General features: G+C 47.2%; 1 protein-coding gene across 5 annotated transcripts in view; it reads right to left on the reverse strand.

Moving 5' to 3' along the window:
• Window positions 1-14,207, reverse strand: part of NOD1 (nucleotide binding oligomerization domain containing 1) — a 45,692-nt gene that overhangs the window by 1,395 nt on the left and 30,090 nt on the right. For 2 of the 5 annotated variants that reach the window (XM_043968768.1, XM_043968769.1), the window contains 8 exons: window positions 12,351-12,434; window positions 11,016-11,048; window positions 9,384-9,467; window positions 8,397-8,480; window positions 6,734-6,817; window positions 6,005-6,088; window positions 4,729-4,812; window positions 2,044-2,127 (listed from right to left, as the gene is read on the reverse strand). In XM_043968768.1, coding sequence (XP_043824703.1) covers window positions 2,044-2,127; window positions 4,729-4,812; window positions 6,005-6,088; window positions 6,734-6,817; window positions 8,397-8,480; window positions 9,384-9,467; window positions 11,016-11,048; window positions 12,351-12,434 — 621 coding nt within the window. Of the gene's footprint in view, window positions 1-2,043; window positions 2,128-4,728; window positions 4,813-6,004; window positions 6,089-6,733; window positions 6,818-8,396; window positions 8,481-9,383; window positions 9,468-11,015; window positions 11,049-11,449; window positions 11,711-12,350; window positions 12,435-14,207 lie in introns of those variants that run through there. The other 3 variants (XM_043968770.1, XM_043968771.1, XM_043968772.1) reach the window with 3 other exon arrangements.

The raw sequence follows: 14,207 nt of genomic DNA on the forward strand, positions 1-14,207 counted from the left end.
CCTTTAAAACAAACAAAAACTCTTAACTTAAAACCACCCAGCATCAGAACAGAAGGGGTGGGCGCTGCTCTGCAGCTGCTGATGTCACAAGGTCCTTGACCGGCCTTGTTGGCGTCGACTCCATTTTCTGGAAGCTACAGCCAGGATGAACTGTGTTCTCTGACCTGGAACCTGCCTCCCTGGCCACTGACCCAGCAGTCAACAATCTGGCCCTTTGGCCCACTCTGAGATAGCCTCTCTGCATTCCCCCAAAGCCAGGGCATGAGAATGTGAAGTCTGATGGCCAAGTCCAGCCTCTGCATCACTGAGAGCCTTCTTCTGCTCTGCCCAGTTCTCAGGGGGAGCTGCCCCTGAGAGAAGCCTGAGGGGACCAGCCCATCTCCTACTTAAGCTGATCCTTCCCCATTGCTGAGCAGCCCAGCTCTTTGGGAATCATGTATTTGGTTTCTCTATACTGTTTCCAATATTTCCAGTCTAGACTGCTTCCCATATCCTATGGCAGACTGGACCTAGGGTGGGACACCTAGAGCTTTGCCTCAGAGCACTAAAATATAGAAGGGGCGCATCTTCAGGAATGATGGAAACAAGTAATTTTAGTGCATAATTAACAAGGATCATTATTTAAACTAAGAACTAACAGATGGCCACCCCTACCTCAAGGCTGTACTCTAAAAGAACTCCCTCCATGCCCCATTCCTCTCTGTTCAACCCCTCCTCCACTCCCACATGAATATCTTTCAAAGTTAATTTGAGGACAAGTTTTGTGTTGCTTGGCCTAAGAATAAAAAGGAGAAGTCTTCTGGTTGATTGAAGAATTAGAAGGCCTAATGATTCAGTAAAGCAGGGTTTCTTAAACTTTTTCCACTCACTAGCCCTTTTCAACCAAGAAATTTTTATGTAACCCTGGGTATATGGGTATATAAAGTAGTTATACATGATCTTTCACTGTTGCCAAAATTTTCACAACCCCCACACTCAGTTGCATGACCCCCCACGACCCCCAGTTTAGAAAGCGAGGCAGTAGAGGCTGAGCTGGAACTGAGGGTACCTATGAAAAAGTTTGAGCAGGGAATCTCTCATTCCCTTCTCCAGCAGCTTTCGAGTGAGGAGGATTGCTGTGAGCTGCCAGGGAGGGAAGCCCACTCCTACCTGGCTGCCATGTGTCCATGAACACATGGAGCCTCCGTTTCTTTTTTTTTTGTGGGGCAATGGGGGTTAAGTGACTTGCCCAAGGTCACACAGCTAGTAAGTGTCAAGTGTCTGGGGCCAGATTTGAACTCAGGAACTCCTGAATCCAGGGCCGGTGCTCTATCCACTGCGCCACCTAGCCGCCCCCACCTCCGTTTCTTTTGCTGCTCTTAGCTAAATGCGTATTCTGAGATGGGAATGCCCAGATGACCAGGAGATACGTCAATGGCAATGACCAGGTAACCAATGAGATTGAGACAGTCACCAATGCCATCTGAAGCCCCATCAACAAAGAGAATTCTGAAGCTGGTGGTAGCAAAGCACTCCTGGGTTGGGTGTGAAGTGGGGATATTTTGTACCAACCCCTTTAAATCAGTGCCAACGTAAGGCACATTTCCACCACCATGGCTGCCTATCTCCCTACAGAGATGAGGGAAGTGTGCATCACCATTTGTTCTTCTGGACCAAAACTGGTCATTATGAGACATCAGAGTAGGCTTGCTTTTCCAGGGTTGGCTTTGTTTACTCTATTGTAGACATGCTGCCCTCTGTGGGCATGAGAGGGGACTTAGGAATGGGGAGGGGAAGGTCTAAACACAGAAAGTAGGAAACCATTTGGGGAGTCTTCATTAGCGCAACCAAGTTGTGAAAGCTGAGGCAGCTCAGTTCAGATGAAATTCTATCTGGAAAAATAGTTGGACTCCAAGGAGCTGGGACAAGTGGAAGAACCAATTCCAAGACTCACTGTCATACCAAGCTGAAGCTTCCCAGACTTAAGGCTACAAAGGGGATTCGTCTGTCTGTCACCAAGGTTCCACCCCAACCCACAAGGCAGGGAAGGGCACTGGGCCATACCAAATATCCACGATGGTCGAGTTCTTCTGGAGAGCGTCCGCCAGGCGGGAGACCCCCTTGGCTGTGATCTGGTTCTGGATGAGCCTGAAAAAAGCAAAGGCCTCTGGCTGGGGCGGGAGGCAGCGGACAGGGCTGGCGCTCAGAGATGCAGAACAAGATGCCTCCTTCCCAGAGCTCCATCTAACCTTTTTTTTTTTTTTTTTTTTTTTAGTGAGGCAATTGGAGTTAAGTGACTTGCCCAGGGTCACACAGCTAGTAAGTGTTAAGTATCTGAGGTTGGATTTGAACTCAGGTACTCCTGATTCCAGGGCCGGTGCTTTATCCACTGCACCACCTAGCTGCCCCCTGTCTGACCTACTTTGGGGGCCCTGTTCCAGGAATTGGCTTCAAGTGTTAAGTGGGGTGAAGCTGTGAGCAGCTGGGATTCACGGCACTAGAGCCGTCTGGGCTTTGGCTGATCTTACAACAGAACTTTCCCAACATGAAATGGGCTGCCTTCCTCATAGGAGAGCTTCCCATTGCCAGAAGGGTTCTAGCAGAGGCTTCATGCCTACCTTCCGGGGATGTGAGAGAGGGGCTCTAATAGAGGGCGGTGAGTTGGACTAGTGACCTTAAATGTATGGATGATTGGCTCTAGATGGCATTTCAGACCCATTTTACAGGTGAGGAAGGCAAGGCTCATAAAGGCTCACGGTCACAAAATCAGGATCTCAGCCTCGGTCTCCTTCCTCTACACTCTTCAAACTCTCCAATTCTAGAGTCTTTTCTAGAGTAAGGAACATGGACAAAGCCAGGTCTTATCTCTGCTGCTTGCTACCTGTGTGACATTGGGCAAGTCACTTAACCAGGGGGCCAGCCTACAAGGCCTCTAACTTTGTTCATCCTTAGATGTATGAAACTCTCCAATTCTGGGCGCACGGTCTGGGCCTCCGTGATAGCCTCGGAGGTGTCTCCAGGTTTCTTCCCTAGACTTGGATCTATAATCTTCTGTATATCCAGGGAGAGAGAGCAGGAAATAGCTTTCGTCTGTCAGGATCTCAGTCTTCCTGAGCCCCAGCAGGATCGGTGCCACAAGGCCATTGCCAGGATATAATGGAGGCTCTCTGTGTCCGAGCAAGGCCACAACCCTCGTGTGCCTGAAGCTAGGCTTGAAGTCCTCGCCAGGTGTGTTACTGCTCACTGGGGATTCTGAGCCTTTCCCAGAACCCATGTGACTTGACTTGGCACAATCTGAATAGCTCTGTACCATGAAGACTTACTGGCATTAAATATTCACGCCCTGATAAGAATTATTCTGAGCTCATCCCTCATTGGGCCCCTTGCTCTGCTCGGTCCCCTAGGAAGGAAGGAAGGGGCTAAGTGCTACAAAGGTCGGGGATGTGCCTGCAAAGAACAGCTTGTTTCTGGAAGCCTCCCCTGGGGGCAGACTCTTCTAGCTTGGTGCACTGGCCAAGCAAGAGGCAAACAGTGAGGTATTTCAGGCAGCCAGGGTGGCTGGCTGGATATTTTATTTGGCTTATAGCACACATTCCCAGCAGGCAAATGTTTTGGCTACACAGAGCTAGGGGTTGAGGTGGGAGGTAGCTGGGAGGTTAAACCTTCTTCATTTCTGTGGCAATCATAGGCTTTGGATCTGGGACCATCTAGTCTTAAATGTTCTTTTTTTTTAGTGAGGCAATTGGGGTTAAGTGACTTGCCCAGGGTCACACAGCTAGTAACTGTTAAGTGTCTGAGGCCAGATTTGAACTCAGGTACTCCTGACTCCAGGGCTGGTGCTCTATCCACTGTGCCACCTGGCTGCCCCCTCAATAGATTTTTAAAAATTAATCAACCAAGGCCTCACTGTTAGTTAATGACAGAGAACCCAGGTCTCTTAATTTTTGGTTGGGTACCCTTGCCATCGCAGAATGGTAGTGGTAATAACCATTGGTGAGACTTAAATTCAGATACCGTGGTCCAGGAAGGGAGGTCATTGCCAGGACCATGGTTACCAATAGCAAACTGGGGCAGGTTCAAAAGTCCGTGAGACTGATCCTTGAAAGTGGAGAACTCTCTCCAAATCCAGCTGGACACCTGCCCACCATTAGCCTGACTGCCTCCACTACCCTCCTTCCCCCACCCTCCATGCTGACTCTCTTAAAGACTGAGTCAGAGAAATGGGGAAAAGACGGGCATCCCCTACTGCTGTTGACCATGTCCAGTCAGAAGAGTGGGAGCCCCCTCTTCTGACCCCAAGACCTGATTTCTATCATGGTCAGCACTAGCAAAGATCTTAAGATGATCATAGATTTAATCAATCAACAATCATTTATAAAGGACCTACTATATGCTGGGGACTCAAAGACAAAAGTGAAACATTTGCTCCTCTTAAAGAGCTTATATTCTAACAGGAGACAACACACACACACACACACAGCTCCATCCTCATCCCCTCCATGTTAAAATGGTATAAAGCAGAGGTGCCAACCACAGCTGAAGCCAGACCAGACTTAAAATGTAACTGGGCAATGTTTAACAAAATGAATAAAAATACAACAGGACATAGATAGTGTTGGTGTGTGGCTTTCTGGGTCAATATGGGGCTGCAGGGATCCTTATGCAGTTCAGTGACCCCTGTTGCTAAGTGCATTTGACATCCCCGGTCTAGCAAATCCTCTAAGTGGGAGCTGTGGAAGATAAAATTACCATAAATCTCTCAGCGTCTGATTGACTTCCAGCATCTCTGCCAAGCTCTCCGCTACTTCGTCATCCAGGTCATTTTTGGTCAACCTAGGCAGAGAGGATGTGGTTAGCTCACCATGGGCATATAAGAAAGATCCCAGCCTTCACAATCACATAAGATCTCTGAGGTCAAGATCCTGTTTGATGTTTGGCAGAGTCTGGCCAGAAAGGTGCCACCACCATCCCTCAAGAGGTAAACCCAAACAGAGGATAAGAATACAAGGGGCCACTCAATGCACTGAAGATAGGCACTGGTGCTGAATGAGCACCAGCTGGAGCCCATCCCATTGTCCTTCCACCAGATCTGCCCCCCACCCTCCCCGAGTCTGGCCATGTCTCTAGAAGAGGACCCTCGCCACCAAGAGCTAAGCGTCTGTTATGTCAGAACAAACTGTCTCAATGCATTTATTTAAAGGCTGGGAGAGCTTGAGGCTAGACACTGGTACCATAAATAAGAGGCACGAATTCTGGGTTGGCTTTTATTCATATTATCAAATGAGATAGCAAGGCTCTTAGCACAGTGCCTGGCACATTGTACTCACCAGATAAATGTTGGCTATTATTATCATTAGACCCTCACGCAGGTCCCCCTTCTCTCCCCAGACTGATTTTACACGACTTTCCCTCGTGTTGTTCCCCACATGACACCCCACTTTCTACTTCTACACCTTTGCCCAGGCTAGCCTCCAACTACGGAAGGCTCTTCCCTCCTCTTTGGACCCCTGGATTTCAAGACTTGACTCGAGTGCCCTCCCAGCCTCCCTAGGCCTTTCCTACTTCCATCAGTTGTTAACTCTTGCCCTTTAGCTGTGTGTTCCTTGTATCCTGACTCCCCCAGGAGAATGGAATGTCCTTGAGGTCCTTGCTTATGTCACATTGTCTTTTCAGTGCCTGTCAATAGTTAGTGCTTAATAAATAATAATGGTGATAATGGGCATTTGTCAAGAGCTTTACAGCTTGATCCTTAGAATAACACTGTGGAGGAGGTGCTATTGTTATCTCCATTTCACAGATGATGAGATGGAGGCTGAGGGATGAATGGTTGTCTGCCCAGGATCATAAAGCTGTTAAATGTCTGTGGCAGAGTTTAAACTCAGGAGCTTCTTGACTCCCAGCTCTACACTTGATCCACAGCATCAACTAAAAGCATGTTGACCAATGTACCAACCCAGACACATACAGTGACCTCCTGAGAATTCCTGAGACCAGGTCCTTCATGCCAAGTTCCCATCCTCCTTACCAAAATATCTTCACCGAGCTGTTCTGCTGGAGTGCTTGAGCAAGGCTTTTGCCTCCTTCTGTGGAGATGCCATTGAAGGCAAGACTGAAAAGGAAAGCCACAAGGGACGTTTCATGAGGGATCCCAGACATTCCTCCACCATCACGGGGGAGTGGCCAGGGAAGCCACCTTCAGTATCTGCTTCCCCACCAGACTGACTGAATCTTCTGGCCCAGGACAGAAACTTCACCCTGAGCTCTGTGCTAAAGAGCTGTGTCCAGAGCATGAGTCAAAACCAGGGGAAACTTCAGCAAATGCAGGGAGTGCTGCTGGGGGCCATTGACCCCTTCAGGCCATCCTGTGGCCAGTGCAAGCTGCAGACCGTGGGAAATTCTTTGGAGGGCTCCCAGGACAAGGCCCACCTCCTTAGGCCAGTGAAACAGGAAGGCCCAGAGAGCTTGCAGGCTTGCAGGAAGGAACTGAGAGTGAAGAGGCCACACCCAGTAGGAGGGAGGAGTGGGGTAGATGTGAAGGAGGAAGAAGACAGCCCCAACATTCAGAGAATGAGAAAGGAGAGAAAGGGATAGGATGAGGGGAAAGGTGGGGACCCTCGCACAAGCCAATACCCCGTGCCCCCCCCCACCAAGCGAGGGAAGAAGAGAGAGGGATGGGCTTGGAATGGGTTCTGCCACCACCTCCCAAGAGCAAGTTACCCCAGTAAATGGTCTCGGATAGAGGTGTTTTGGTTACCTCAAGTTGCACAGGCTGGGGTGATTCCTCAGTGCATCTGCAAAAGCCTTGGCCCCTTCGTCCCCTATCTTATTGCCCCACATCCTGAGGAGAAAAACAGCCAGAGTTCAGTATCCTCAAGCTGGGCCCACTGGAACCATCTCCTATTTTCCCTTGGAGGACTTCAGCCTTAGCAGACTCTTTTTGTTTGGTTTGGTTTGGTTTGGTTTTGCAGGACAATGAGGGTTAAGTGACTTGCCCAGGGTCACACAGCTAGCAAGTGTCAAGTGTCTGAGGCTGGATTTGAACTCAGGTCCTCCTGAATCCAGGGCCGGTGCTTTATCCACTGCACCACCTAGCTGCCCCCAGCAGACTCTTCTAAGGAGTAAAGTGGACATGAGAGGCAATGTGACCCAATGGAGAGAACTCTGAAGAAGTAGGTTCCAGCCCCCCAGCTCTGCTACATGCTGAGTGACCTTGGGCAAGTCACCTCCCCATTTCTGAGATGAGGTGACTTGCTTAAGATCACAGAGTAAACATGTGAAAGGGCCAGGATTTCTGACACCAGACCAAAACACTTCCTGGGATTCCATGCTCTCACACTTGGTATGCATGCTCTTAATATGAAGAATTCTTAGGACACTCAGGGAGGGGGGGAGATAAACCCTTCTAAGCCCCTCCACCAGATGATCCACTGACTTTAGTATCTCTGCCACTCCTCCTTGTGGGCTTGACCAGAGGGCTATAGAGAGAAGAGATGGCCCAGCCCTGCCCTCTGGGAGCCCATAGAACACTGTAGGAAGAATAATGGACACAAATAAACATTACACATTGTAGAAAAAAGGGGCCAAAGAAGAGATCCAGACCCAGAGCACTGGGGGAATTTGAGAGGGAGGACTCTTGTCTGGGGGAGGAATCAGGTGGTCTTCTTGGAGGAGGTGGAACCTAAGCTAGGCCTCAGACATTCGGGTGGAGATTTCTTGCAGGCAATGATAGGGAGCTGGGTGGCACAGTGCATAGTGTGCTAGACCTGGACTAAAAAGGACCTGATTTCAAATCGAGCCTCAGACATGTACTAGCTGCATGACCCTAGGCAAGTCACTTGGCTTTTCTCAGCCTCAGTTTCCTCAACCGTAAAATAGAAATAACAATAGCACCTATCTCCCAGGGTAGTGGTTAAGGACCAAATAAGATAACATATGCAAATTGCTTTGAACACCTGAAGATACTGTATAAATGCCAGCAATTACTATCATGAGTGAGTGAAGGGGCAAGGCTGGGGTTACACCCAGAGGGTAAGAGGGAATAGTTGAATTTGCATGTAGTGAAGTCACAGAACCTGAAGCTTGTTTCCCACCTCCCTTTGTAAGTGGTAGTAAATGAGGCAGACACAACAGAGGTGAGGGTAGCAGGGCCAATGATGCCGACTCCACAGGGACAGCATGATCCTGAAAAGACCAGGACATGAATAGTCTGCATAAACATCAATCAGTCAATCAACACACATTTATTAAGTGCCTACTATGTGCCGGGCACCAGGCTAAGTGCTGGGGATACAAAAAGAGTCGAAAGACAGTGCTTGCCCTCAAGGAGTTCACAGTCTAATGGAGTCCCCAGGATGGCCCCCAGGGGGCCCAGGCCTATGTCCTATGTCCCAGGGCTAAGGAGGTTCCTTCTTACTCACCCAATGTCCAGAATCGATTTGCTTGTCTTCACAGCCGAGGCCAGACACTTTCCTCCTTCGCTTGTTATGTAGTTGGCTCCCACTCTATGGAGAGAGTTATGACATATCTGCACATGTATGTATGTCTCCATATAAGGGATGCTGTGGCCCAGGTCCCGGCCTCTACTCTTCTGGCCACTAGGAGACCGCTGACTGAGCACAATAGTGATTGGCTAACTTAAAATCAGAAATCGGCTGGGACACTGGAGCAGAGTCCAAAATGAGACCTCGTCTTCATCCTCATCCTTGCTAATATTTATATAGCACTGGACACGTGTCAGGCACTGTGCTAAGTGCTTGATCATTCTAATAACACCGTTAGATAATTAGTGCTTACAATGTGCCAGGAACTGTGCTAAGCACTTTACAAATAATCTATCATTTGAAACTCACAACAACCCTGGAAGGTAGGCACTATTATTATCCTCATTTTATAGATGAGGAAACTGAGGCAGAGAGGTTAGTGACTTACCCAAGGTCACACAGCTAGTGAGGTTTTAGAGCTGCATTTGAACTCAGGACTTTCTGGCTCCATGATACATAATGTACCATGGAACCTCAGAACCACAGAATTGGAAGGTATGTGGGAAACCAGTGAGTCTGACTTGCATCTAAACAATAGTCTCCTTGACAACATCCCAGACCAGTGATCATCCAGCCTTCCTTTGAAGAGGCCACTAGTGACTGGTATCATTGAAAAAGCCCTAAATATCAAGAGGCAGAGGACCAGAGTTGGAAGCCCTACTCTCCTCCATGCTAACTGTGTGGTCTTAGTCACTGCGTCTCTTTGGGTTCTAATTTCTTTATCTGTAAAATGAAAGAGGAAGTGAGGGGGAAGCAGGGAATTGCACTAGGTGAGCCCAAGCACCAAATCCTAGGATCCAGGTCTTCCAACCCCCACTCTCTCTCCCCTCCCCCATCTCCATTGCCCATAGCAGTTTAACTCACTTCAGGTGTGTAAGATTTGTGCATTCCTCGATGATCTTAGCCACATATTTGGCTCCAGTGTTGGTAATTTGGTTATTGTATAACCTTGGAGAGAAATCACAGTTTCAGGCAAAACTTTAGGGCATCTTGGCATGGTCTGGGGGCTTTAACAAGTCAAAACTTTGCGATGAAAAAAAAAGGACTTAGTCTGAAGTCAGATGATTCAGGTCCAAATTCTGGCTCCATCTCTTACTATAAGTATAAGTAATAATTATTATAACACACCTAGAATTTCATGGTGCTTTAACACTTGCAAAGCACTTTGCAAATATTTTAATCACTTTATCCTCAAAACAACACCAGAAGGTTGGTGCTATTATCCCGTTTTACAAATGAGAAAAATGAGGCAAACAGGATTAAATGACTTGCCCAGGGTCACACAGTTAGCAAGTGTCTAAGGCCAGATTTGAATTCAGGTCTTCCAGACTTCAGGTCCAGTGCTCTAATTACTGTATCACCTAGTATGACCATGGGGTCAACATAGTTCCCCTCTCCGACTCATTTTCCTCAACTGTAAAATGAGAGTTGGAATTGATGACTTACAAGTTCTCTTCCACCTTGAAATCTAGGATCATTTAAAAGTAGTAAATTTTTATGCCCAAAGGGCTATAAAGCTGTGCATACCCTTTGACCCAGCAATACCACTTTTGGCTCTTTTTCCCAAAGATCATAAAAAAGGGAAAAGGACCCACATGTACAAAAACATTTATAGCTGCTCTTTTTGTGGTGGCAAGGAATTGGAAATTATGGGGCTGTACATCAGTTGGGGAATGACTGAACAAGTTGTGGTATACAAATGTAATGGAATACTATTGTGCTGTAAGAAACCATGAGCAGGTGGAGTTCAGAGAAACTGGGAAGGACTTGCATGAACTGATGATGAGTGAGATGAGCAGAACCAGAAGAACATTGTACACAGTATCATCAACATTATACGTTGATCAACTGTGATAGACTAGATTCTTCTTACCAATACAATGGTACAAGAAAATTCCAAAGGACTCATGATGGAAAAGGCTCTCCAAATCCAGGAAAAAAAAAAAAGAATTGTGGAATATGGATGCTTATTGAACCATACTATTTCTTTTGTTTTGGGTGCTGTTGTTTTTTCTTTTTTGAGGTTTTTCCTTATTTCTCTGATTCTTCTCTTATAATATGACTAATGCAGATATATGTTTAATGTAATTTTATATATATATACATATATATATATATCCTATATCAGATTACCTGCTGTCTAGGGGAGAGGGGAGGGAGAAAAATTTGAAATTGGAAATCTTAAAAAAACAAATGTTGAAAACTATCTCTACATGTTTTTTTTTTTTTGTTTTGTTGTTGTTGTTGTTTGTTTTTTGCAGGGCAATGGGGGCTAACTGACTTGCCCAGGGTCACACAGCTAGTAAGTGTTAAGTGGCAGAGGCTAGATTTGAACTCAGGTCCTCCTGAATCCAGGGCCAGTGCTTTACCCACTGAGCCACCTAGCTGCCCCGAAAACTATCTCTACATGTAACTGGAAAATAATAAAATACTTTTATTCAAAATAAAAAAAATAAAAGTAGTAAATTTTTATTGGTCCCTTTTGTTTTTACTTACTCAAAATCCCTCTCCTCATCCTCTTCCAGAGAACTATCATAAGAAAGAATTTAAAAGAGAAAAATCAGTGAAAGCAATCAACACTCCCACACAGCTTAGCAAAGGAGTATGGGGAGATATCTTTCCATACCTCTTTTTGGGGCAAGTATGTTATTTTTTTTAAGGAGTTGGGGCGGGGGGCAGCTAGGTGGCACAGTGGATAAAGCCCTGGATTCAAGAGGACCTGAGTTCAAATATGACCTCAGACACTTGACACTTACTAGCTGTGTGACCCTGGGCAAGTCACTTAACCCTCACTGCCCCACCAAAAAAAAGAAGAAGAAGAAGAAGAAGAAGAAGAAGAAGAAGAAGAAGAAGAAGAAGAAGAAGAAGAAGAAGAAGAAGAAGAAGAAGAAGAAGAAGAAGAAGAAGAAGAAGAAGAAGAAGAAGAAAGAAATAAAGAAGTGTAGGTGCTATAGTCTGGGGTAACAAGGCCAGGGAAGAGATTCCAAAAGCCAGGAGGAAATTTGAATCAACTTACAAATGTCACTACTTTTGGTTTTGTCCCCTTCCCCCACTACGAAGACTTGGCAACCCCTCAGTAACTTGGTGGGGGTCACTGATATGGAACTAGAAGGGATCTCAGAAACCATCCAGTCCAACCCTCTTGTTTTGCAGGTGAGGAAACTGAGGTGCAGGGATTTGGCCAAGATCACCTAGGGAATGTTAGAGGAAAAATTTGAACTCAGCGTTTTGACCCCAAAGCCATGTTTTTTTCACTGCAGAATCCAGAGCATGATCAAGAGTTGCTGTGGCTACAAAATTGACCCCCCACTTTGCCAGGATACTCCTGGACAACAAACACACAGCCCCTCCTCAAGTATAGACTTGAAGTCTTTCTGCTTTCAGGGAACCTGTCACAGCCCATTGGTCTGGCCTTTCAGCCCCCTACATGCCATCAAGGGCACCAAACGAACACTTGGCATCTCCAAAAACCAGCCCATTGTTCCCTTCCAGATGCACATCATCCCACATGCCTACACTGGGGCCGTGGGGGCAGGTCAATGCCATGGCTTGGAGCTTCAGATAGGATTGTAGGATTATCAGGGAACCTTAGACTGTTAGACCTCAAGGGGATGTTGGGGGCATCAGGCTGACGCCCCCCCCCCCCCCCGCCATTTCACAGATTGGGAAAACTAAGTCTTTAAGGAAGGAAACTGACTTGTCCAACCTCACACAGCAGAGTCAAAATCAGAACACAGGTCTCCCTCCTCCCAGGGCCTTGTCTTTCCATGGGATGTCCCCCCAAAATTGAGGCCACATGCTCCTTGTCCCTACCCACCTCCAAATACATACCCCAAGTACGTCAGAATTTTGTATTTCGTTAGCTCCTCATACAACACCTTGACGCCAGAGTCGGTGATCTGATTCACACTGAGTCTGAAAGGAAACGGGAAATGCATACAATGGAGAAGCTGCTCTAGCTGTGTCTGTTTCTCCCAAGTCTGGATCTTCAGCCAGTCTGGGTCTGCTGCCCAGTGCTGTCTGCCCAGAAGGCAACAGGCCCTACGGTTCTCCCAGGCTGACCCTGCTGGCCATCACAGACCCTGAAATACTGTGCTACTCCCAGGCTCAAGAGGGCGAAGGGAAAGAAACAAGCACTTATTAAGCACCTACTAAGTGCCAGGAACCATGCTAAGTACTTTCTAGAAATATTATTTGATCCTCACCATATTACCCCCATTTTATAGATGAGGAAACTGAGGTATACAGAAGTTAGTGACTTGTACAAGGTCACACAGCTAGTGAGGGTCTGAGGCTGGATTTGAACTCAGATCTTCCTGCCTCTGGGCCCAGAGTTCTGTTTTGGTTTTTTTGTTTTTTAAATGAGGCAATTGGGGTTAAATGACTTGCCCAGGGTCACACAGCTAGTAAGTGTTGAGTGTCTGAGGTTGGATTTGAACTCAGGTACTCCTGACTCCAGGGCCGGTGCTCTATCCACTGCCCCACCTAGCTGCCCCTATTTACTAGCTTTGACCATAGACAGGTCACTTAAGCTCAACCTACCTCAGTGATCTCATCTATAAAAGAAAGGTGTTAGACTCAAGAACCTCTAAGGTCCAGTCCAGTCCAGTTCTAAAACTAATGAGCTTATAATGACATCGACAAGGACCAATAGAATCCATCTTTAGCACACAGTCTTAGAGGACCTGAGTGGGGAGGCGACTTGTCTTTGATCCCACAGTGAATGAGGAGCAGGGCTGGGATTCAAACTCAGCTCTCAGTTCAGCCCTCTCTCCAGGGATTATTTGTGGGCCATTAACAGACACTCAGATTCACCGACTGTATGAGCTCCAGCTCAGAGATCTCAGAGGTGGCCAGCCTGGTCAAAACCTCTCCTTTCACAGAGGCCCAGGGAGGAAAGGGGGGTAAGGGGGGGTGGCCTTGGAATTAAGGGGGCCTAGACCTGAATCCTACTAGATGTGTGACCTTGGGCACGTCTATTCCCCTTATCTGGGGCCTTGATGGCCTCAACTGCAAAACTGGGATAAGAATACCCATTGCACGGATATAAGGTCCTATGCTGGCTGTCTTCTTCCCATATGTCCTGCCAGCCTTACTCCTCTGGCAAAAACAAACTTGCCACCCAATGAAGGCATGAAGTCAGTCAGTAAGCATTTATTTATTATTATTTTTTTTTCCAGGGCAATGGGGGTTAAGTGACTTGCTCAGGGTCACACAGCTAGTAAGTGTCAAGTGTCTGAGGCTGGATTTGAACTCAGGTACTCCTGAATCCAGGGCCGGTGATTTGCCACCTAGCTGCCCCCTAAGTAAGCATTTATTAAGCACCGACTGTGTGCTAAGTGCTGGGGATACAAAGAAAGCAAACAACTACATATCAATAAGATAAGTTGGAGGGAATCAATAGAGGGAGGGCACCTTCCCTGGGGACTTCAGCCATTCAGCTCTGGAACTTTTACCCTGGGACCTGTGTTGTCCTGCTGCTGAGTGTGTGGCTACTGGCTCCAGCTAGTCTTCAGATTCCATTCTGGCCACCATCTTGCTGGCCCCCTCCCTGCCTCTCCCTCCTTTCTGCCCAGCCCTGATACCATAAATGAATGATGACTGTCTCTCAGGATCAACTCCCCTCCAGCTCTGGTCACTAACCCTGTGACTGCTCAGACCAAAGTATCCAGGCCAGGTCACCCTTCT

Source organism: Dromiciops gliroides, chromosome 5 (genome assembly GCF_019393635.1).
Source record: "Dromiciops gliroides isolate mDroGli1 chromosome 5, mDroGli1.pri, whole genome shotgun sequence".
Lineage (NCBI taxonomy): Eukaryota > Metazoa > Chordata > Mammalia > Microbiotheria > Microbiotheriidae > Dromiciops > Dromiciops gliroides.